The sequence below is a fragment of the Miscanthus floridulus genome, chromosome 10 (genome assembly GCF_019320115.1).
Source record: "Miscanthus floridulus cultivar M001 chromosome 10, ASM1932011v1, whole genome shotgun sequence".
NCBI lineage: Eukaryota > Viridiplantae > Streptophyta > Magnoliopsida > Poales > Poaceae > Miscanthus > Miscanthus floridulus.
This window is the reverse complement of record NC_089589.1, coordinates 50,907,746-50,930,610: the sequence shown is the minus strand read 5'-3', so window position 1 is coordinate 50,930,610 and position 22,865 is coordinate 50,907,746. Positions and strand designations below refer to the sequence as shown.

General features: G+C 45.0%; 2 protein-coding genes and 1 pseudogene across 2 annotated transcripts; 1 reads left to right on the top strand and 2 right to left on the bottom strand.

The window, feature by feature from the left end:
* The first annotated feature begins 2,813 nt into the window (after positions 1 to 2,813).
* LOC136485111 (UDP-glycosyltransferase 83A1-like) lies at positions 2,814 to 4,343 on the top strand (annotated as a pseudogene).
* Positions 4,344 to 13,207: 8,864 nt separating this feature from the next.
* LOC136486587 (probable receptor-like protein kinase At5g20050) lies at positions 13,208 to 16,576 on the bottom strand. Its single transcript, XM_066483524.1, has 2 exons — positions 14,603 to 16,576; positions 13,208 to 13,659 (listed from the first exon to the last, which is right to left on the bottom strand). Exons 1-2 carry the CDS (start codon positions 16,510 to 16,512, stop codon positions 13,389 to 13,391), a joined length of 2,181 nt encoding a protein of 726 aa, XP_066339621.1. The 5' UTR covers positions 16,513 to 16,576; the 3' UTR covers positions 13,208 to 13,388.
* Positions 16,577 to 18,610: 2,034 nt separating this feature from the next.
* Positions 18,611 to 22,060, bottom strand: LOC136486586 (disease resistance protein RPM1-like). Its single transcript, XM_066483522.1, has 3 exons — positions 21,967 to 22,060; positions 18,926 to 21,862; positions 18,611 to 18,835 (listed from the first exon to the last, which is right to left on the bottom strand). Exon 2 carries the CDS (start codon positions 21,299 to 21,301, stop codon positions 18,959 to 18,961), a length of 2,343 nt encoding a protein of 780 aa, XP_066339619.1. The 5' UTR covers positions 21,302 to 21,862; positions 21,967 to 22,060; the 3' UTR covers positions 18,611 to 18,835; positions 18,926 to 18,958.
* Positions 22,061 to 22,865: the final 805 nt, after the last annotated feature.

Sequence of the window (22,865 nt, the reverse complement as noted above, 5' to 3'; positions counted from 1 at the left end):
GAATAAGGAGTATGCTAGGGTTCTCAATACAAATGTACAAGAGGTAAAGAAAGTATAAAAATTGGTCGGGTGATTTGGAAATAGGTAGAGATGACATGGATAGCTTGCATTAAGAGGTTGAAAGTTAGTTTTCTCGAACGTGCCATTGGCATTGTATTCATTAAGCAGAAGGAGAGTTTTATAAATTATTAAAACTAGGACGGTAATTTGTGGTTACCGAACCAAACACCGACAGAGCTCACACAGTTGTGATTACAAAAGAAAAACTACGTAGCAGCCGCGCAGAGGACCAAGCAAAGGGACAAACAAACACAGCAGGCTCTAAACCCAGCGGCTAAAAAGCGTCCTGCTCGAAGCCAGTGAGGTAGAGCTCCATGGCCACCAGATCGAAATCTAGAGCGAAGAGCGCCTTAAGGGCCTCTAGCTTGGAGGGCGACAACGGCTCAGCGAAGAAGGCCTTGATATTGTCCAAGGCCACAGGCTCCGAACTCCGCGCCATGTCTACGATCCCTAGCTTTTGCTTCAACACATTTTATGCCTAGACAGTCGGGTTGGAGGCCTTGGCCTTAGCAGCAAGCCTCCCACTCTGACGCATCGACAACATCGTTGAAGGTGTCCTGGACCTCCTCAGCCTCGGCTTGCTAATCAAAGGGGTCTCGAGTGGGATGTATAACCGCGCCTCCAATTGTGTCAACAGGGACATATCAGCCGATGGAGGTTGAGCGTTATGGCCTTCGTCGTCAGTCGAAGACCCATGGCTGGGCCTCAGCAGCTCAAGCACCACTGCTTTCGAATCCGGCATAGGCGTCCGTAGCCGCTTCCTACCCTGGGGGGGAGCAACACGTGGCCAAGTCAGGCGATCCACAAAGCTGCGCCGGAAGGGGCGACCCTCCTGCTGGGACCCCCACACCCGAAGGCTTCTCCATGACGACCAACCCCTCGGAGCGCATGGGATCCCATCGCTCATGGGCTGGCACGGCCTGCATCTCGGAAGCGATGGGGTCGAAGAAGTCGTCGAAGGAAACCTGAGGCAGGGAGGAGTGCACGACAACCTCGCCTGCAGCAGGAATCTGGAATGGGGCGTGGGGCGTCGACAAATCAGCGGGCAACCTAGAGGTGGCCTTGACGGTAATGCTGTCGAAGCAAAGCAAGCCAGTCCAAGACCATGCTCTGCCACCCAGCGCACGTGCACCCATCAACGGCGAGGAGTGGCATGTGGAGGCGGTAGCGACAACGTTGGACCTCGGCCTCTTGCAGTCACGCGCTATGTGCCCAAACCCGCGGTAGCGTAGGCTACGCCGGGGGAGCCGGCAGGTGGCCACCCGGTGAGTCCAGGATAGGCAGTTGAAGCACCTACCCCAAAAATCGCCTGGGAAGATCCAGGGTCTGACCCCCGGTGGGGCGCCTTACTGAAGCCTAGCCTCACCGCCTCCCCGGCACAGCTGCTGGTTGCCCACGGCATGATTTGGAGAACGAGGCAGGATGCACCGCCACCCATCAGCATCAAGGGCAAATACCCTGCTTCGCGGGCCGAGCCGCAATTGAACTAGGATCCACGGAGCCTCGGAGGGCGGGGCCGCACAGCCCCTGTGTGGCGCGTCACAGTCACCCGTTGCGGCCATGGCAGCCCTCCGCCAGCGACGTCAGTGACGGCGTTGACGTTGCCTGCGGCGCCGTGGCACCGGGATGGCAGCCGCAGCTGCCATCGGTGAGGGGCTTTCCGAGGAGGGAGCAGTGCCCGAGCGAGTCAAACGCGTGGCCTATAGCGATGGGGAAGGAGAGCGCTCAAGGTCGGAGTCGCCGGAGAGAGAGCCATCCTCCCAACGCAAGCGCTTGGACCTACCGACGGAGAGGTGGCCGAGGAAGAACGAGGCGGCGTCGGGGGAGAGAGTGGGGCGACCAGGTGACGCCAACAACTCGGAGCTGGTGGCCGTGGATGCGCCTAGCCCAGCCCCTCTCTTCCGGGATGGCGGCGACGACAGCAAAGGTTGCGCGGAGGTGGGCACGCCGGTAGCCACGAAACCCTCATCGGCAACTACGGCAGTCACAGGTCCACCCGCTCCAGGCGAACACCGCTCGACCGGCAGAAGCCGTTGGGCGCCCGCCGGAGGGGAGGCACCACCACAACCGCAGCCAAGACCGGAGGTAGGAGACCCACCAGTCGATAGATTAGCACGAGGAGGGAACGGATCCGAAGCTAAAGAAAGGATTTGAGCGGGATTGAGGGAAGATTGTTGTGGAGGGGGTGGGCGAGCACCCGAGGGGAGCGGGTGGGGCTCCAACAGCTCCATCTGGCATCAGGTTGAAAGTTAGTGACATGACATGTCTATTAATGAAAGATGATGTGGATAGTTAGTGGAACGTGATGTGGATGTCTTGTATGTTGAGATAGAACTTGAGATGACATGGATAGCTTGTATTAAGAGGTTGGAAGTTGGTAGCATGACATGGCTACTAGTGAAAGATGATGTGGATGTCTTGCATGTTAAGACTTAAGACAGAACTTGACATGACGTGGATAGCTTACATTAAGAGGTTGGAAGTTAGTGGTATGACATGGCTATTAGTGAAAGATGATGTGGATAGTTAGTGGAACGTGACGTGGATGTCTTGCATGTTGAGATAGAACTTGAGATGACGTGAATAGCGGTTGAAAGTTAGTGGCATGACAAGGAGTCACAGTTGGATAATTAATTTAAAACAAAGCATATGATTAGTGACGTACGTCAGTCAGCATCACCGCCACCCGGCATGTGTGAAATAAAAAAAGACAGCCAGCTGCTCTTAATACACGAGCCAGGAGCGAAGGCAGCAGTACCCGACGCACTTCACTTCACAACTCGATCATGCCTTCTTCAACCCACGCTCTGTTCATCCCCTACCCGGCGCAGGGCCACGTCCTTCCACTGCTCGAGCTCGCTTACCGCTTCGCCGACCACGGCTTCGCCGTCACTTTCGTCAACACTGACCACATCCACGGCCAGCTCGTAGCCGCGTCGCCAGAGCTGGTGGCAGGACAAGATGATGGAGCGCCACCTGAATCAGGCCAGGTGCGCTTCATCTCCGTCTCCGACGGCGTCCCACAGGACGGCGACCGTAACGAGCTCGGCACACTAACCAAGGCGCTCATGAGCTCCCTGCCGGCGGCCGTCGAGGACATGGTCCAAAACGGCCAGTTCTGCTGCATGGTCGTTGACTATGCCCTGGCGTTGGTGCTCGGCGTCGCCAAGAAGGCCACATGCGCACGGCGACGCTTTGGCCATCGTGCGCCGCCATGATGGCAGCAGTGTTAGACTTGCCGCAGCTGATCGCTGATGGCATGCTCGACAAGGATGGTAAGAACTATATCGAGAAACATTAATTAGATTTTGATTCGTTCAAAATTAGGAGTATTGGTAGCAGATCCAAGCTAATTAAATCCTCTGGCGTCACAGGTTTACCGACGGGCATACAGATACCTCCGGTAGGTGACCTGCAGATGAACCTGGCACCGCTGGGCTGGAACGCCGCCGGCACGGAGGAGGCGCAGAGGCAGATATTCCGGTGCCTCAACAACAGCCTCAAGGCGCTGGGGCAGGGCACAGTCGACCTCCTGCTGTGCAACACTGTCAAGGAGCTCGAGGACGGCATCCTGTCCCAGCACCGCAGCATCCTCCCCATCGGGCCATTGCCGACAGGTCTCCGTCAGGGAAAGCACGTCGGTAATTTCTGGGCAGAGGACGACAGCTGCCTGTCATGGCTCAACACACAGCCCGACAGGTCAGTTGTCTATGTGGCCTTCGGTAGCATGGCTGTGCTCGACCAGAAACAGTTCCATGAGCTAGCTCGTGGACTGGAGCTGTCAGGGAGACCATTTCTTTGGGTGGTCCGTCCTGGCCTGGCCAATACCGCTAATTACCCTGACGGATTCCTCGAGACCGTCGAGAAACGGGGGAAGATTGTGACATGGTCGCCTCAGCACCGGGTTCTTGCCCACCCGGCGGTCGCCTGCTTCGTGTCGCACTGTGGGTGGAACTCGGTGATGGAGGGGGTGAGGAACGGGCTGCCGTTCCTGACCTGGCCGTACTTCGCCGACCAGTTCATCGACGAGAGCTACGTCTGCGACGTGTGGAAGACCGGCCTGCGTCTGGTGAAGGACCCCGGCGGCGTGGTGACGAGCGAGCACATCGCTGCGATCATAGAGAACCTGTTGAACGATCCTTCGACCGTGTCTAGGGCGTTGGAGGTGCAGCAGGTTGCGAGCGTCGCCAAAGATGGCACGTCGTTCAACAATCTGACGGCCGTTATTAACGCCATGAAAGGCTGATGAGACAAGATGAACTCATCATCATCATGAACAAGTTGCAATGACATGCCAAATCAAAAGGTCGAAAACTAAAGAACAGCCTGTCATTTGCCAAAAAAGATATGGCTAACGATCAGTTTCCTATATATCCAACAATGTATTATTTTTCTCGGAACAAGCAACAGTCGTAATGACTGTATATCTGGCCGTCAGTTTCAAGGCGTTCGTCGTTCGAATTCTTCAACCCTTTTTCTCTCAACAACTGATATGAGAGTACAAGTGTGACTCACTAAACTAGTTTCCAAAGGTCACTAAGATTCCAAATGTTGCGCAACGAAACGTAAACGAACTAGCAAAGTGGCTCGCTGAAATTGTGTGGTTACCAGACTGTTTAACCCTAGTATGTTTTAATGTATGCAATCTTTACGCATGTTTCACCACATGTCATGCTATTGAATTTTGTTACCCTAGTATGATTTCATAAATACTTTTATGGAAGTAGCTGTGTTCAAGCATCAACGATTTTGCATGGTATGCATTGCTCTTATATTTGGTAGGCGCCAGCATATATACCGTTATGCCATTAATTCTTTGGACATACGGTCATTATTATGCCACTAGAAAGTGCATAGGTTATTTAGCTTTGTTTTAAGTCAAATTTATTTAATTTTAACAAAAGTTTTGGAAAAATGTATTAACATATATAAGTTCAAATAAATTGTACTATCAAGACATATTTGATGTATAATTTAATCAAATCTGTTGCCAGACCCGGGTATCCCAATTACTGGAAACTACCGAATAACGACTCCGGATCAGAGAACACCTAATGGAACACAGGGCCCTGTTCAAGGAAGGAGATCCCCAAGATTACGCCAGGATTCCGACTAGGATGCAACCATTAGCTTGTAGGGCAAGTTGATCCCGGATATAAATAGGTAGATAGATCTAAGATTGTAATCATCTCATCTCTCATAGGCAATAGCCACATTGTAATCGCGAACTCGTCGCAACTGGACGTAAGACTTCTACTCGCTTTTCAGAGGGCCGAATCAGTATAAATCTCGTGTCCATTATGATTGCTCTTCGCACCAAGCAGGATCCCTGAGGAACCAAATATCTACAGCTCAAAAACACCAACAGAGGCGCGCCAGGTAGGAGGATTTTGCGCGGAGATTGATCATGCTGATTGTCAAGGGAGTTTGGTACCCAGTCTGACACGTTCTGACATCGTTGTTCTACCAAGCTCAGTCAAATATGAGATTATGGGTGATTTTTACTCATATTCCAAGATCCATTCACCATCCCGAGATGTGCCGCCAACCATCCACTTTGATAGTTTAGTTTTCGAGCACTAGGGAGATTTCAACCTTAGGTTGACTAGGATCGAGGATCCCGATTTAACTCGCGCTAGTTGGAAGGTTTTCACCTCCTGGGGACAGCCTACGAAAGGGATCGCGTCGACCGAACCACCCATCTCAACCTAGACTACCACTACTACATTCAGACCTATCACAAGCGGTTCGTAAAGCCCATCACCAGCGCTTTTCGATCTCGGCAGTAAGCTGTCGGTAGTGATGACATTCTCATCACAGGCGGTTTGCAATCGGCGGTGATAACAGCTTATCATAGTCGGTTCGTATTACAAGCCGACGGTGATTTGAATTTTGAAAATTCCTAAAAACGGGCGAAAAAATAACAAAAAAATTTGTTTCAATCCTGGGAAGCCCCCCACTAGCTCCAGCTTCATGGTACTCGAAAGCTGCTCCAGCTCCAACTCCATGCTATTTTTTATGGTACGTGGTGCTGGGATTAGAACCTAAGACCTTTGTCCTTTGCTGCTCTAACCATTCTCCTCTAACCACTACTCTCCTAAGTCACTTGTGTATGTATAGCATATCCGTTCCTCTAGTATTTAATTTTTAGGATTTAAAATGAATATTTAGAACCCTAAACGACTTTAGATGAAAAAGTCATAAACTATAAATTTGTTGTTCTAATCGAGATCTACAACTTTGATTTTTGTTGTTTCGCTATCCAAGGTCGTTTAACAAATTTGAATTCCAAAACATCAAAACTTCAGTCAGACTTTTGGGACCTCAAATGATTTGAAATGAAAAACTCATCAACTACAAAGTTGTTGTTCTCATCAAGATATACAACTTTGGTTTTGGTCGATTTCCCATCAAGGTTGTGTTGAAAATTTTGGTTTTTAAAATTTTAAAACTTCAGATACAAATTTGAGACTATAAATGATTTCTAACGAAATAGTTGTCAGCTACAAAGTTGTATATCTCATCGAGATCTACAACTTTAGTTTTGGTCATTTTTCCATGTAAGGTCGTTTGTACAATTCGAAAAAATTAATTTTCAAAATTTGAGTGCTTCAAACAAAATTCTGGGACCGTAAATGGTTTCAAATGAAAAAGTCATCAACTGCAAAGTTATCAATCTCGTCAAGGTCTACAACTTTTATATAAAGTTTATTTTCATCTGACTTTATTTGAAAAAGTTATTAATTTATTTTATACTACAGCATGGTTATCACTGTCGTATCATACAATAAGCTAGCGGTGAAAATGTCTTCACCGCTGGTTCATATGGCGAGGCGGCAGTGATGAGGAGCACATTATCACCGCTGGTTGGTGGTGCAAAGCAGCTAAGATGATGGACTATCTCCGCCTGTTGGTAAGACAAAGCGGCGGTGATAATTATCAACCCGCACGTTCTTAAAAACCGGCAGTGATACTCTCATTGCCAACAGTTCATATTACGAACCGTTGGTGAGAACTATCACCAACAATTTTAATGATACCGGTGGTGATAAAGATGTTAGTGATAGGTCAATCTGTAGTAGTGTACGAGGGCTTAGACGGCGGGATACCCCTATGAGAGTCGCCACGTCTACATGGAAACTCGCGATGAGCAGCAGGTGGGCGACGCCAGATCATTGGCAACGCATCCATCGCCACGTCTCAGTACTACACCGACGCTGAACACAATTCGTATTCAAAACCTTAAAATTTGTTGCATCCAAACACTTCTAAGGCACTCTGAAACCAAAGTATTTCATAAAACCATGATATTTTTCTAAAACTCTAGAAATATTTTGTATCCAAAACCTAAATATAGACCAACGACACTTACACTCACTCATGGATTTTTTTATATTTTTGAATTAAGTTTTTGCAAAAGTATTTTTGTCTAAATTAAAAAATGCAACACTATACTACTGCCACCGATTGAATCAGCGGCAAGTACCTATCCATGGTTGAGTTGGCCGAATTTCCTCTTCTCTGTTAAGCTAATCTTAAAAATTCATAAATTAAAATTTTTTAAAGATACAAATTGATAAGTACACGCCCGATCTTCCGAGAGGTAGCCGGTAAGTTTGATTTGTGGAGATCTCGACGTTAGCGATCCGGCTTCAAATCAGACACGATTCGAACCCTGCAACCGTTACACCACTGCTCCGTTGGTTATCAACCAAGCACATCTTGATTGAACTCGCCAAGAAGGCTTCTCCTGCAAGCGAATCGAAGAGCACAAGCAAGAAGGTAAAACACGCAATCTGAAATTGCAAATATGAATGACGCGAATATCAATAGAGGATTCAAGAACTCGGTTCCAAAGGACTAATCGACACAGTGGAGGAGATCAAGAACAGGGGCCCTGGATCACTGTAAAAGGATTTGTCACCACAGTTACAATGAACGATTCAGTTTCTCAATGGAAAACTAAACTCTAAACAAAACCCAATTGTGTAGCAGCGGCGGCGGCTGTGTTTATAGTCTCGACCTAGGGTTGGGGACGGCCAGGGGTTGGGCGCCCACAACTTGGGCTTAAGGCCCGACACGATACATGGCCAAGTTGGCCCAAATAGGTGACGCAGCACCTTGCCGTGGTCACACAGAATGATCCACAGATCTTCTGTAGCTGGGACCAGATCCAAAACGATGACGTCGTCGTCCCCTTTCCAACGCATCCAAGAACGGCCCGTTTCGATGTCGTATGAGAAAGTTATGACCGAAACAGTGACGACGTGTCTGCTGAATCCGAGGGCGACATGGCAGCTGAGTTGGGAACGAATTGCAACTTGGGGAAGACCATGGCGTCGGTGTGTCCAGCGTGGCGATGTCCTCATCATCCTCCCCTTCTCGAATTGGAGTCGTCCTCGACTCCATCTTGACGATGTCCTCATCATCCCCTCCTTCTAGAATTGGAGTCGTCCTCAACTCCATCCCATCATTAGCGAACTCCTGCAAAAGGTTAGTGACAGCAGGCAATGCACCAGACATAAAAGGTTGACAAAACATAGTATAACATGGTGCATCAGGATTATCACATAACTCAGCAGTAGCAGAAGTTGTAGCAAGAAAAGCACCTCCTTTTAACTTAATTCCATTATTTTTAGCAATGTCTGTTGGAGGTTTATTTTTAATCTCATTAGCATGTTTAATAATATCCATAGGAGACAAAGGCAGCAATGTAATGTTCTTGTCCTTATGTATGATAGTGTATGTATTAGTTCTACCATGGTGTAAAACATCATTATCAAATTCCCATGGTCGACCTAACAAAATGGAACAAGCTTGCATATGGACAACATCAAAATCAACAGTATCATGATAAGAGCCTGTGAAAAAGCTAATGCATGCTGATTTAGTTACCTTAGTCTTACCACTATTATTGAACCATTGAAGTTTATATGGATACGAATGTTGTCGTGTGGTCAAGCCAAGCTTATCAACCAAATATGAACTCACCAAGTTGTTGCAACTTCCGCTATCAATGATAGTGAGAACACGACAACCCTGCACAATGAGATACATGTGGAACAAATTGTGGCGTTGGATCTTCATCTCTTCTTCATGTCCCACATGTGTTCTCAACACACGCTGCACAAGAAGGCTAGGGTAGTCCACGGCAGCAGCCACGGAGTCAATGGTGATGGCCTCCTTGTCTTGATCGCCCTCGGTGGGATCTGCATCAATGTTAGCAGTAAGGGCTAAATCATCTTCAACATCACTAGCACTTACATATCCATCCTCGGTAGCAATGAAAGCACGATGACTGGGGCAATTCTTCATGACATGTCCCATGCCTTTGCATCGGTGGCAAATGATTTTAGAGCTGGACGAGGAGGAGCTAGTAGAAGCACCCGGAGTGCCACCTTTCTTCAGCTGTGGAAACTGCACATTAGACAATTTACTTACCTCGAAAGAAAATAGAGGTGTAGATGGCCGTGGTGCAACAGGAAGCTTGGGCGTCTCCGGCTCGGAACGCTGCTGAAAATTCCTCCCATTGTTAGACCTAAAAGGCTGGTGTTGTTTGCGTCCCTGTACTTCTCGTTCTGCCTTAATAGCAAGATGATACAATTAGGAAAAATTGCGCCATTCTTTGTAATAAGTATGTTCTGTATATCATGGTTTAAACCACCAAAAAATCTAGCACTAGCATCATGATCATCTTCATTTATACCACAACGTGCTAAACCAATAAGCAATTCTTGATAGTATGCTTCTACTCCTTTATCACCTTATTTTAAAGTTTGTAGTTTCAAACGTAAATCACGTTGGTAATAAGGAGGAACAAAACGAGATTTCATACGTTGCTTTAAAACATTCCAAGTTTGAGGCACAGCAGCAGCATTATTGGCATTGCAAAGATTACTCCACCAGAACAAAGCAAAATTAGTAAACTCACTAGTAGCAAGTCTAACTCTATGCTCAGCAGGAACATTATGAGAATCAAATTTTTGTTGAACAGCAAGCTCCCAATCTAAATATGCCTCTGGATCAACATTACCAGCAAAAGAAGGTAGACTAAATTTAATTTTAGCAAAAGGATCATTATTACCATGATTATTACCTTCCATACCGCGACGGTTGAAGTTGAGGCGGCGACGGGCAGCACCGTCAACATACGCATCTTCATCACCAAAAGCATCCATATCTTCATCATCAGCACGATAAGGTGGAGAGCGTTGCTCAAGCTGTTCAATGCGGGTGACCAGATTGTTCACGTTGCGCGTCAGCTCGGTCATAAGATTGCGTTGTTTAGTCATGAATGTTGTAAGCTCGCCCTTGGACATGCACTCATTGAAGTCCGTTGGAGTTCCTGCCATGGTTAGAAGATAGAAAAAGACAACACCAAAGTATTATCTCTATCAACTAAAAGAAAACAAGTGGTGGTGGTGGTGATGATGGTGGTGAAAGTAGAATGTAAAATCACAAGCGGCTTACCACCGGCTTGCCTGTATTCTTACCAATGTCAAACAGGAGCAAAACCAAAGTGGCGAAGCAATCTGTTGTTGAGCGTGGGTAATAGTTACAAGATGAACCTGTGCTGACAGAAGAATATGTGGAGCTATGGGTAGGCACACAATATGACAGCAAGGATTAGCAATTAACGAGTGCAGAGTAATGATTGTTTAATCCGGATCCAAAGTACAAATCAAGGTGCTGGCTAAGACGTGTCGAGACGTAGCGCAACAAGGTGAAAACAAAGGACGATCGAAAGAACTCACAGAACAAGCAAATAGCCTGGACTTCTCCTTTTTTCCTGATTTTTTTTCCAGATTTTTCCAAAAGGCACTAGTAGGAAACAAACTTTTTTATTTTTTCACTATTTTTTTATATACTTTTCTCTGAACAAGGATCACAAAAGATGCAACCACAAAAATTGGCACCTACAACTGAGGTGGGATGTGGTCTACAGAAATTCAGCACGTTCTCTGAAAAGCGTGCAAAAACTTTGACAATTTTTTTCTATATTTTCCCGAATTTTTTTGGCAATTCTGATGAAACCAAACAGGGCGTAGCCAAGTTTGGGTTGGCTCCAAATGGTGTCAAGAAGCTGCTGAAAAAATTTCAGATTTTTCTGATAAACGAGCGAAAAGTTATGCCTGTTTTACCGAAGGTATCTCAAGATATGTTTTCCGGAAGGCACAACACGGCGGCGGCAGTTAGGGCAAAGCATCCCTAAACTCTAACACCGATCACAGGATCGTCACTGTGACTAACAGTAGTAGGTATTCGCCTAATGATGTAAGGAGGGCTACGATGCAGGCAAAATAAGAGCGGCTGGCAACCTATCTAGGGTTTGCGCGGCGGCGAGAAGTTACACAAGGCGGCTAGCGGGGCAAGTTGAGTAATGTGGTGGCTTCGACTTGTTGTTTGGGAACGGTGGATGGGATAGCGGCAAAAAACAAAAATCACAGCAACGGGCGATTGAACGACGACCACGAACACAATCCTAAACCAGCAACAAGATTCGACCACGGACACAAACTCAACAACACGAATCTGAAACGAAATTGCAAAGGCACAAAGGGCGATAGGACAACGGAAATTGAAATATTTTTAGGCTTTTTGTGGACTCTAGGTAAAGAACAAATATGAATCTAAGGCAAACGAGATTATACCTCACGGTAAACCTGAAATATCTGATACCAATTGATAAGTACAGGCCCGATCTTCCGAGAGGTAGCCGGTAAGTTCGATTTGTGGAGATCTCGACGTTAGCGATCCGGCTTCAAATCAGACGCGATTCGAACCCTGCAACCGTTACACCACTGCTCCGTTGGTTATCAACCAAGCACAACTTGATTGACCTCGCCAAGAAGGCTTCTCCTGCAAGCGAATCGAAGAGCACAAGCAAGAAGGTAAAACACGCAATCTGAAATTGCAAATATGAATGACGCGAATATCAATAGAGGATTCAAGAACTCGGTTCCAAAAGACTAATCGACACAGTGGAGGAGATCAAGAACGGGGGCCCTGGATCACTGTAAAAGGATTTGTCACCACAGTTACAATTAACGATTCAGTTTCTCGATGGAAAACTAAACTCTAAACAAAACCCAATTGTGTAGCAGCGGCGGCGGCTGTATTTATAGTCTCGACCTAGGGTTGGGGACGGCCAGGGGTTGGGCGTCCACAACTTGGGCTTAAGGCCCGACACGATACATGGCCAAGTTGGCCCAAATAGGTGACGCGGCACCTTACCGTGGTCACACAGAATGATCCACGGACCTTCTGGAGCTGGGACCAGATCCAAAACGACGGCGGCGTCGTCCCCTTTCCAACGCATCCAAGAACAGCCCGTTTCGATGTCGTATGAGAAAGTTATGACCGAAACAGTGACGACATGTCTGCTGAATCCGAGGGCGATGTGGCAGCTGAGTTGGGAACGAATTGCAACTTGGGGAAGACCATGGCGTCGGTGTGTCCAGTGTGACGATGTCCTGATCACAAATCATATGAAAGTTATAGAGAAAAAATAGATCTACAAGTTTACATAAAAGGTCTACATTTTTGTAGTTTACAATATTTTCATTTAAAGCTATCTTGAAACCTAAATAATAAATTTAATATTTAGATCTACAAATGGACATCTGAACTGTATTTAATTTTTTAAATATCAAAACAATTTCAATTAAAAAATCATAAACTATAAAGTGGCAGATCTATTTTTTATCTACGTTTTTCTTATAAATTTTAACTTCATCTAAATTTATATATAAAAGTTATGATTTATCTTTTTAAGATGAGACAACAGAGGAATAGAAAATTCCACAATTCAACCGGCGGTAAGTACCGGTTCAATCGCCCATAGTAGTATAGTTTTGCAATTTTTTAATTGGGACAAAAAAAATTCAAAAATAAAGAGTTTCAATACTTTAAAAAAATTCCTCACTCAGCGTACGTTTTTTTTTAGCAAATTCAGCGTACATCTGAATAAAATAATGTGTGTTTTTTTTATATATATACTGTCTGAATAGTGTGTTGATGGCCCACATCACATTCCAGCTTACGCGATCTGCAGCACTGGAGACGGCTTGTCCAACCTGGCCCAGGCCTAGAAATGGCTGACCCCGCGTGGCCCTGGCCCAGGCCCAGGCGATCTGCAGCATTTCTGCGCTTCGTCTCTCTTCTCCAAGCGGCGGGCCGGCGGTGCCATTCCTCTCTTCTCATGCTCTCCCTCACCTTCTTCTCCCCGTGCGAATGCCAGACGCCCGACAGGGTGGGCAGCCACCACCGGTCCCACCGTGGTCCCTCTCGCCGGCGCTCGCGTGCGGCTAGCCTGCGCGCGGCTCCGTCTAGGGGCTCCACTGCGGCGCCCTTGGGGCGGAGCCACACACGCGTGCAGCAAGGCGGTGACGGCGGCGGTCCAGCTCATGACCGCCGAGGCGCACTAGGCGCGCGCGTGCCAGGTCTGATGGCCCGCACGTTGTTGGGTCAGATCCGGCGGGTCGTGCGCACGGCAACATTCTTGCATCGCTCGTGCGGTTAAGGTCAGCTCCGGCCGGCTCAGGGGCACCAGTGATCCACGTGCGGCGGCTTCGACTCGTTCCGCGAGACCGCGAGCGGCTACATGGCGAGTAGAGGTGAGTTCGCTCAACTTGAGGTCACGGTTAGCTTCAAAACAGAGTTAGAGTTAGCTTTGGAACTTTGGGGAATTTTATTTGAGGATTCTTGGACTTTTCTCTGGATTTGTCCAATCATCTCGTTCTTAATGCTTATCCCAGGCTAAAAAATTGTTGATCAGTGATGAACTTTTAATTGTGTAATACTTAAACTTGAAATTAGACCATTTTCTCACTGATTTGCATCTAATATGCCATCTTAGAAACTTAGTAGCATAAAAGGAACTACCATTGTGCCTAATGCAGGATTTATATCCATGGAAACAGTAAGCCTTAAAGCCTAATTACCCTAAAACACGCTGTTTGCTTACTGATTTATCATAGAGTAGATCTGATGCACACCTTACATCTTCATATCTTAGGTTTATAGCATCCAAGAATTTGACTTAGGCATGCCCTGAAAACAGAGCTGTGATAAACTTAATCATGCTTTATTAAAACCCTAGAAGGCTTAGGATTGCTGCCGAGTGCCGATTATTTAATAAAATAGGCACTATTTGGTGGACCTAATAATTATTATCAAACTAATATGTTGGCTTGAGATCACATCCCAACAGTAGGATCCCTTAAGCTTTCTACTGTCTAGCTGAATGGAGGCCTCCTGGAGTCAATGGAACCCTTTCGTTTTGCTTTCATGTCTATGCGTTTCTGCTGCTTCATATGAGTTAGCATTGTTCTAGGACATGCTATTAGTTTTAGCTATAAAAATCAGAAACAGAATTGCACAATAATTGAAAGCTGAACAAAACTAAAATAAGCGAATTTGTACCGTGGACCACAGATTGTTTACAATGTTGTGAATTCTGCAGTTTTAATCACTGACTGAACAGATTTTTCTAAGAAGGATGCTAAATTCTCTACACATATAAATTGCCTCAGTCTCTCACCTTGGGCCTGACACTTCTGAGGCTAGAGGTGGAGCTGACATGCCCACAATTCCAGGAGCACCAAAGCTTGCTGGATTTGTCACGACAAAGTTGTGATCTATGTCAGTTTTGGCACTCATAGTGCCTTCCAAGACTTTTACGACCTCAGACATTTTGGGCCTTCGTTTGCAATCAATCTGCAAACACCACATTGCGAGCTTCATCATCTGAATTGCTTCTTGCTTGTGTGCCTGACTGTCACTACTACTGCACATATCAATCAAATCAACCAACCGATCACTCTTCAACTTCTCTTCCAGCAAGGTAATAAGATGAAAGCTCTTTTCAGACCGAGAAGTGTCCAGGTTCTTCCTTCCACTAATGATCTCCATCACCACTACACCAAAGCTATATACATCGGCCTTTTCTGTGATGTGCGATGTCAACCATTCAGGCGCTAAATATCCCGGCGTGCCCCTCATTCTTGTAATCACTTGGCTCTTATCCCGGTCGATGAGCTTGCACAGTCCAAAATCGGAGAGTTTAGCATCGAAGTTGTCATCTAAGAGGATGTTCTGTGGTTTCACATCCAGGTGAGCAACTCTCTTCATGCACTCCTCGTGAAGATAACAGAGGCCCTTAGCTATATGAGCAATAATCTTGCATCGTGTTTGCCAATCCAGGCAAGGAGTGTCGTCATCATCGCCGTGCCGGCCAAAGATCCACTGGTCCAAGGATCCTCTGGGCATGTACTCATAAACCAAGAGCCTGTGCCATTTCTCTGCACAAAAACCGACTACCCTCACCAGATTGATATGGTGAATGCTGCCAATGGTCTGAACCTCTGCCATGAATTCCCTCTTTCCCTGACCAGCTCTTTCCAACCGCTTCACCGCGATTGCTTGCTCACCAAAATGTCCTTTGAAAACGGACCCAAATCCTCCTTCCCCGAGCTTCTCTCTGAACTGATCAGTTGCTTCTTGCAGCTGCTCAAATGTGAACCTCCTAGGCATCCCTGGTAGCCTCTCAAACTCTGCTTCCTCCTCTTCCTGCTGCATCTTTTGGCGCCGCTGCAATCGTCGTCTACGCACCAAGATGAACAGGATGAAGGATGTGACAAAAAAGAAACCACCTAGAGATCCACCTAGAACAAAACCAAATATGCGTCCTTTCTTGGATTTTGCGGAGGATGTGATGCTACTTGTTCCATTTGGAATAGGTGGAGATAAAGATATAAGATCAACAGGGGGACATAAAATGATCTGATAGTTTGTTCCTGAAGGACAATTATACATGATCGGACCTTGATCCAGGGAGTAGCTGTAGGCGTCAGGGCACATCCGCACATAGAACACCGTGTTACTGTTTACCGTGCTGCCGTTGCAGACTTCGCAGGCGCCGCGGCAACCCCCAGGCACCTTGAGCTCATTGGGGCACTGCGACGTGATGTCAGCCGGGCAGCGCGGCCCCCTGCTGCACCCTGACAATCCATTGGATGGCACCGGCAGGAAGTCCATGGGCACGTTGAAGCCGTCAACGACGGTGATGTCGAAGAAATCCAGGCTGTTGAAGCCACCCAAGGTGAACTCTGCCATCGTTATGGGTGGCTGGCCGCTTGTCTTGCATGCCAGCACGCCGCTGCAGTCACCCGTCTGGCAGGACTTGTTGCCGGGGCCGTCGAATGAACAACCGGTGCGCGCCCACACGCGGCCGCTTTGGGTGTTTCCCGGCACTTGGAGCACCCAGGTGTTGCCTGGGTCCAGCCGCACGCCGCCGCCCACGGGTGTGGCGGCCGGCCACACGGTGTAGGAGCATCGGTTGGTGATGTTGATGGTGGTGGTATGGCTGCTGCTGCTGCTGGTGGCGACGACGAGGACCGGGAAGAACAGTTGCAGGAGGTGGTGAGTCCAAGTGCTACTCCCGGCTCCCATTATTGGTGTGTCTGTGTGATGGTGCCATTCTTCAGATCCAATCTTTCGGAAGTGCAATAATAGAGCTCTTTTGGCACATGCAGACGTTTTCAACCGGTCAATGGTCGACCGTCCACACCTAACATGGTGGCAACTTTATTGGACTTGGAGTAGAGCTCTTCTGGTAATTGCGTGTTGACCGGTTACCACTGCCGTGCCGGTGTACACAAGGTTCTTCCACAGAGATGTTTCTGCGTGGCTTTCTTAACTCTGGACAAAATATATATCAACAAAAAAGCTTCCAGCTTCTTCTTTTTTTTGAAGCAACTTCCAGCTTCTTTTGTTTGAAATGAAGCAAGAAATGGCTTCAGTTGTTATACTGAACTTGCTTTTTTTTCCAATGTAGCGATAAAAAGGGACAGATGGACTTTCTTCTGTAACGTGTTTGCTTGTTCTGCGTCGATATCAGACTCATATTAGGACGCACTTGAAAAAAGAAGAAAAATATAGTAAGTATAAAAAAAATCTGACATTAGTTTGGTAAACTCTATTCACCAATTACAATATTAACCATTACATCTTTTTGTTTCTAAAAAAAGTACCCACTTCTGCCTGAAAAACAATTTAATGTAATCCCTAAATCTATATATAATTACACACCTATGTTGTTATTATAACATTAATCTGAACTAACTCTCTAATTTTATATCTAATACATTATCCACTATGCTATTATAAAATATAAGTAACCCCTTAGATTTTTCTATGAATTACCAATTAAAAAAACATAAAGTAACTCATGACATGTTGGCATGTTTAGATTACATTAAAATTCGTGATTTACAACTTTGTAGCAAAAAAAAAATGATTTGAAACTATTTAGCTAGGATCCTAAAATATTGTTTTAATTTCATGGATTATAAATTTAAAATTTTCAAACAACCTTGTAGTTTTCAATACAGTCTACAACTTCATAGTCAAAAAGTTTTTGGCTTGAAGTTGTTTGAGTCCCGAATATGAGTTTTAAGTTATTGGTTTTGAATTTAAAAATTAGAATTTCCACACAACCTTGAATGTTCAAAGTGGTTAATACCAAAGTTGTAGTGGCTGACATGATCTACAAGTTTGTTGTTGATATCAAGTATTTGTTTTAAATTCATATATTTTGAGATTATTTTTTCTATTTTTTAAACAATCTTGAACGGAGGCATATCCTATACAAAGCTGTAGTGCTTGACAAGATTTAAAACTTTGTAGTTAAAACTTTTTCATTTGAGTTCATTTAGTAGCCAATATATCGAAGCACCTAATTTTTTTTTTGTTTTTTTATTTTCTAAAAACCATTAATAGATGTGGTCATCTTAACACGTCTACCTGTATTACTCAATTTACATAGACCATTTGTTAGAGGCAAATGGCTTGCCCGTCTCTAAAAATTTAAAACACTTATCTTCGAAAATTACCGTGACTAACTGATTTGAGTATTCTAGAAAAGCAAACCAATAAATTGAAGCAATCGCTAGAAGAAGAGGTACAACTTGCGGATACTCACTATTGGTTGCACGCAGTGAAAGCTCTTGATGATGGCTAACACCTGTCTGGGTATAAACTACAATTTTTGCTGTGTTTGTGTTATGTTTGGCCATGAAAAGTTGTTCTATTATGCTTGTGGCCAAGAAAAGTTATTGGATAATCCTTTTTGAACTTCGGTTAATCTATACTAATATATCAGATAATCCATAACCTTTAGATTTTTAAAATCCCATTTCCTATGATGCATCTGTGGCCGGATTAGGTTTTATCCGATCAGTTATCTCAAACTCTTTCCTGCATCCTCAAAAATCAGTTTAGAATCAGTTCAGATATGGAAATTAACCACACCACTTTGGCAGATGCCTCAACCGTGAAGTATATTCTTTTTAGAAAAAAAACGGAAACAATTTTGTCCTCTGCAATAACTATGAACTACAATAGTACATGAACCCAAACCAATCAAAATTAAACGTGAAGTACATGAATCCAAAGCAATAAAAAATCCACAAGTGTCTATTACAGATCTGAGAGACGAGAAGTTTCGAAACATATTAAATGGAAACCGGACCATATAATCAATTACACCAAAACACAAAGCTAGCACTATCTACACAAGGATGCTCGTGCTTATACTATAACAGTGTTCACGCTTAATTTGTTAAATTATTTGCAAAAAAGATGTTGATCAGGATGGATAACCACCTGCTTCAGTCCAGGCCCTCTCCTCGCTGCTACACGCATGCCATGTGCACCCCTTGGTGTTGACGCATGGAATGTTCAGTTTAAGCGAATCACCTGACACCGCAGCAACCTGAAGGAACAAAGGACCAACCAAACACTCAGGATTACCACGTGTTACTACGGCTTACCCAATAAATAAGAAACCACACAAAATGCATACCTTGTACATCATATGGAAATAACATCCAACCCTTTATCCTGTGAGTTCTTTAACTCTTAACGGAACAATTCTTTTCCGATACTTTTTCTCAGTTGACATAACAAAAATCAATTTAATGTGGCTAATCTTTGCAAGTTCTTCATTGAATTCATTTACTCCACTTTCTTGCTTAATAAGCTTCTCTACGAGCTCCTCTGCAACATTTTCCAAATATAATTCTTCAATTGCTGTGAGGTACTCAATACCATGAGGTATGCACTCCAAATTTGGGCAGTTGTTGAACCTTAGCTCTTCAAGGTTTTCCAGTGCGCCTTCTTCTATTTGCACTTGGTTAAGCTGCGTAGCACTGAATATTCCTAGCCGTTGGAGTCTAGGAAACGACGATTCAGAGAAGTACAGTTTCTTCCCATCGTAAGCCTGAACCAGTTCAAGATAGCATAAATCACGTAACTCCATGAGACTAGAAAATGAGACTTCATCAAGTTTGGAGGATATCAGAGACAATTTAGTGAGACTTTTGAGCTGCAACCAGGATGAGATAATCTGAGGCATCCGTTCCTTTTCCAGACACCCTTGCAGTACAAGTTTAGAAAGAGTTCCTGGTAAATCAAGTGCTTCCAGTGGTAATATTTGATTTTCATTGTCTGAAGTTGCAATTGTCAAATGGACCAGATGTCTCATGTTCTTTACAGCCTTGCACAGGTTTGAAGCATGCTCCCTTTTCACATTGCAAACCAAAAATGCTCTTAGCACCGTCAAAGATGCAACATCGGATAGAGTCTCTAAACTTGCTTCAATAGTTTCCAGATTATGAAGCCCAGTTAAGTTCGTTATGGTCCTAGGCACTTTAATTCCACCATACCATAGAAGATTAGGTCCCTTATGCAGTGTACATGCGTACAGGAACCAAAGCCTCTTTAGTTTTCCTACACCCTTGGGGAAAGAGGAGAGAGGAGTAAACAAAGCATCAAGTACTTCTAGGTTTTGTAATCTTCCTACTGCCTCAGGTAGAATTTCAATACCAGTATACCTAAGACCCAAAAACCGCAGGTTAAACAAGTCGAAAACTTCATTGGGTAACTTTTTGATTTGACAACCTTCCAGATCCAATGTTGACAGCAAGTGGGAAGATGCAATGACAGGCCTCAGCATATCAATATCGACATGACTCGTGAAAGCATAGACTGCACGTATATGTGTTGCACTAGATTGATATTTTGTCACTGAATTTGAAAAGGACTCATGTGATGTTTTAGTACCAGTGCTCTGTATAGACAATCGACGTGTGCTATCCAATGAAAATGTCTCTTGGCCCTTGTAAACATTACCAAAGCATTCCTCCTTTGCCTTGTCAAGGGCAACAAGGTAGACGATATCATGCATTCGACAATGTTTCACTCGTCCAAACTCATTCTTCTTCACAACTTCTAGTAAACTTCGGTTTACAAGCTCATTCAGGCAGCCCTCAGCCACTTCTTCCAATGTTTTGTTCTCTACTTCCTTGATGAATCCGGCAGTGATCCAGTGCCTTATTAACCTCTTCCTCTTCAATAAATAATCCTCAGGAAATATAGTACAATGTAAGAAGCAGTTCTTTAACTCATATGTAAGATCCTCCAGGCTCACTTTTAAAATGACATCAATACCAGGGATCACATTTTTAGTTGACTGCAACACTAACTCATCGTGCACATTTTTCCACACAGAGGTAGTTGGCGGTTTGTAAGAAAGTAGGCGAGCTATCCATTGAATAGCGATAGGCAAACCTTTACACTTCTGTAAGAACTTTATAGATAAATCCTTTAACTCTAATGGGCACATGTAGTCACCATTGTTCCTAAAAACTAGCATGCAAAACAACTTCCAAGAGTTATTGTCTCCAAGTGGCTCCAGCTTAATCACACATTTCTCAGTGGCAAATGATGCAACTTCATATTTCCTTGTTGTGAAAATAAACCTACTAATACAATTACTTGGAAAGACATCCATGATACTAATCCACACATTCATTTCCCACATGTCATCCAAAACTAAGATGTACCTTTTACCATCAAGATAGCTGCGGATGGCCAAGACTAGATTTGTCATTTCCATGTTGCTAGCATCAAATGGGATGCCAAATTCTCTGGCAATCTTCTTTAGTAAGTCATCAATTTGGTAATTCATTGACACAGTTACCCATGCAGCAGCATCAAAATCCAATTTCACAATCTTATAGACATGATTAACCAAGGTAGTTTTACCTACTCCACCCATACCCCATACTGTAGCTTTTTTTTTTTTGTTATTTTCTTCCAAATCACGTAGTAGCCACAGCTTTAGCTTTTCTGCATTATCCTCAATACCCACCAGATCCTCGTCCCTTGCAAAACACATAGTTTGACCATTAGATCTAGCATGATGGTCACTGCTTCTAACGTGTCTTCCTGTTCCTGCTGGTGTGACATAACAGTCCCTTCTTTTTTTAGCGGCCTCAAGCTCGATATTGATATCATGGAGGTTGTGAGCTAGACGGCACCAAACCTTGTCATGCTTGATCCTCTTCTTTATCTTGGCTGCAAATCCTCCATGCTTCTCGTCCTCATGCTTGTATAAGAACTCGTCGATGACATCCTCGATACGGAAAGAGAGTTCCTAGATATTCTTGATGAAGATGCCCGTGGTCTCATCAATATCCTTGAAGGTCTCTGACTCGGGCAAGTATGCCTTCATGCTCTCTAACTCCCTCTCGGCTTTGTGGATCTCCCTAAACAGACCCTTGAGGGAAGAAGCTTCACTGCAAAGCAGGGATGCACCGTAGGGTGCTGCTTCTTTTGCCAAGGCTGCACCTAGCTTGCCAATCAGCACTCCAACAACTGCCTCTGCCATGGTGGTTGTCTGTGTTTGCTTGACTTGCTTATATATATAGTCACAAGTTTAAGCTCGTGACCTCCAGACCTAAATCTCACAAAATAAATTCAATTTTCAGAGATTGCATTCAGTCAACAATCGGAACTTTGGAACCAACATTGAACAAACTGTGAACTTACAAAATATGCTACCTGAGTATGGTGAAGCGAAACAAGCATGTGCTGCAGATCAAGCCCCTGCTGGAGCCACTATCAAACCTCGAGGCAGAGTGGAGGAGTTGCTTCTGCTGTAGCAAAGATGCAGCAAGGCCCTAGAACAACGACCAACAAGAGATGAGTTTTTTGCAGCTTCATGGAACGAAGACCAAGAAAAATAATGTCTTCACAATGTGGGCCCGGAACTTATGCTATTAGCCTATTACAATTAATATGACCATCTTGTCCTTTTCAATGACTGCCTGGGCAACCATGCTACCAACACGGTCAAAAGAGTGAGACGAAGGAGAAAGCAATGGCAAGATTTGTTTAGCAGTACGATTGAGCAAAACCAGAATAAACCTTTATTTTACTAGTGACTGTTCTTGTATCCTTTCGCCTTACATCTCTTGCATAGGCCAATGAGATGATTCTTTTTCCAATGGAAGATTTGTCAACGATTTTTGGCTAGCTCATTGTTGGTGTTGGTGCTCACTGGTAGCTCATGCTGACTTTTTAATTGTTATGGTTGATCATACTGTCTGTTCACACAGATGTAGTATTAGGGGCAGATCTAGCAATGCCATTGGCCAAAACCGTGGATAACTGTAACCAAATCCAGGATTTACCCATATCCATTCACTAATTTTACTAATCCCCATAGGTAGGCCCAATGGGCCGGTACGGGTATGCCATATGCCCGTTTCTATCTGCATCTCTCTGCTTCTTGATCGATCTCTGCGTGGACTAATTATCCAGCCACAGGTCTCCTTGACGAGGCGGTTGCACTTGCCATAGGCAAGCTCGAGGTGTCGCTGCAGCTTGGTGGCGTGCCCCACGCAAGCTCCATCTCCGCCAGCGCCTCCGGCCAGGCGTGCAATCCAATGCAAGGCCCT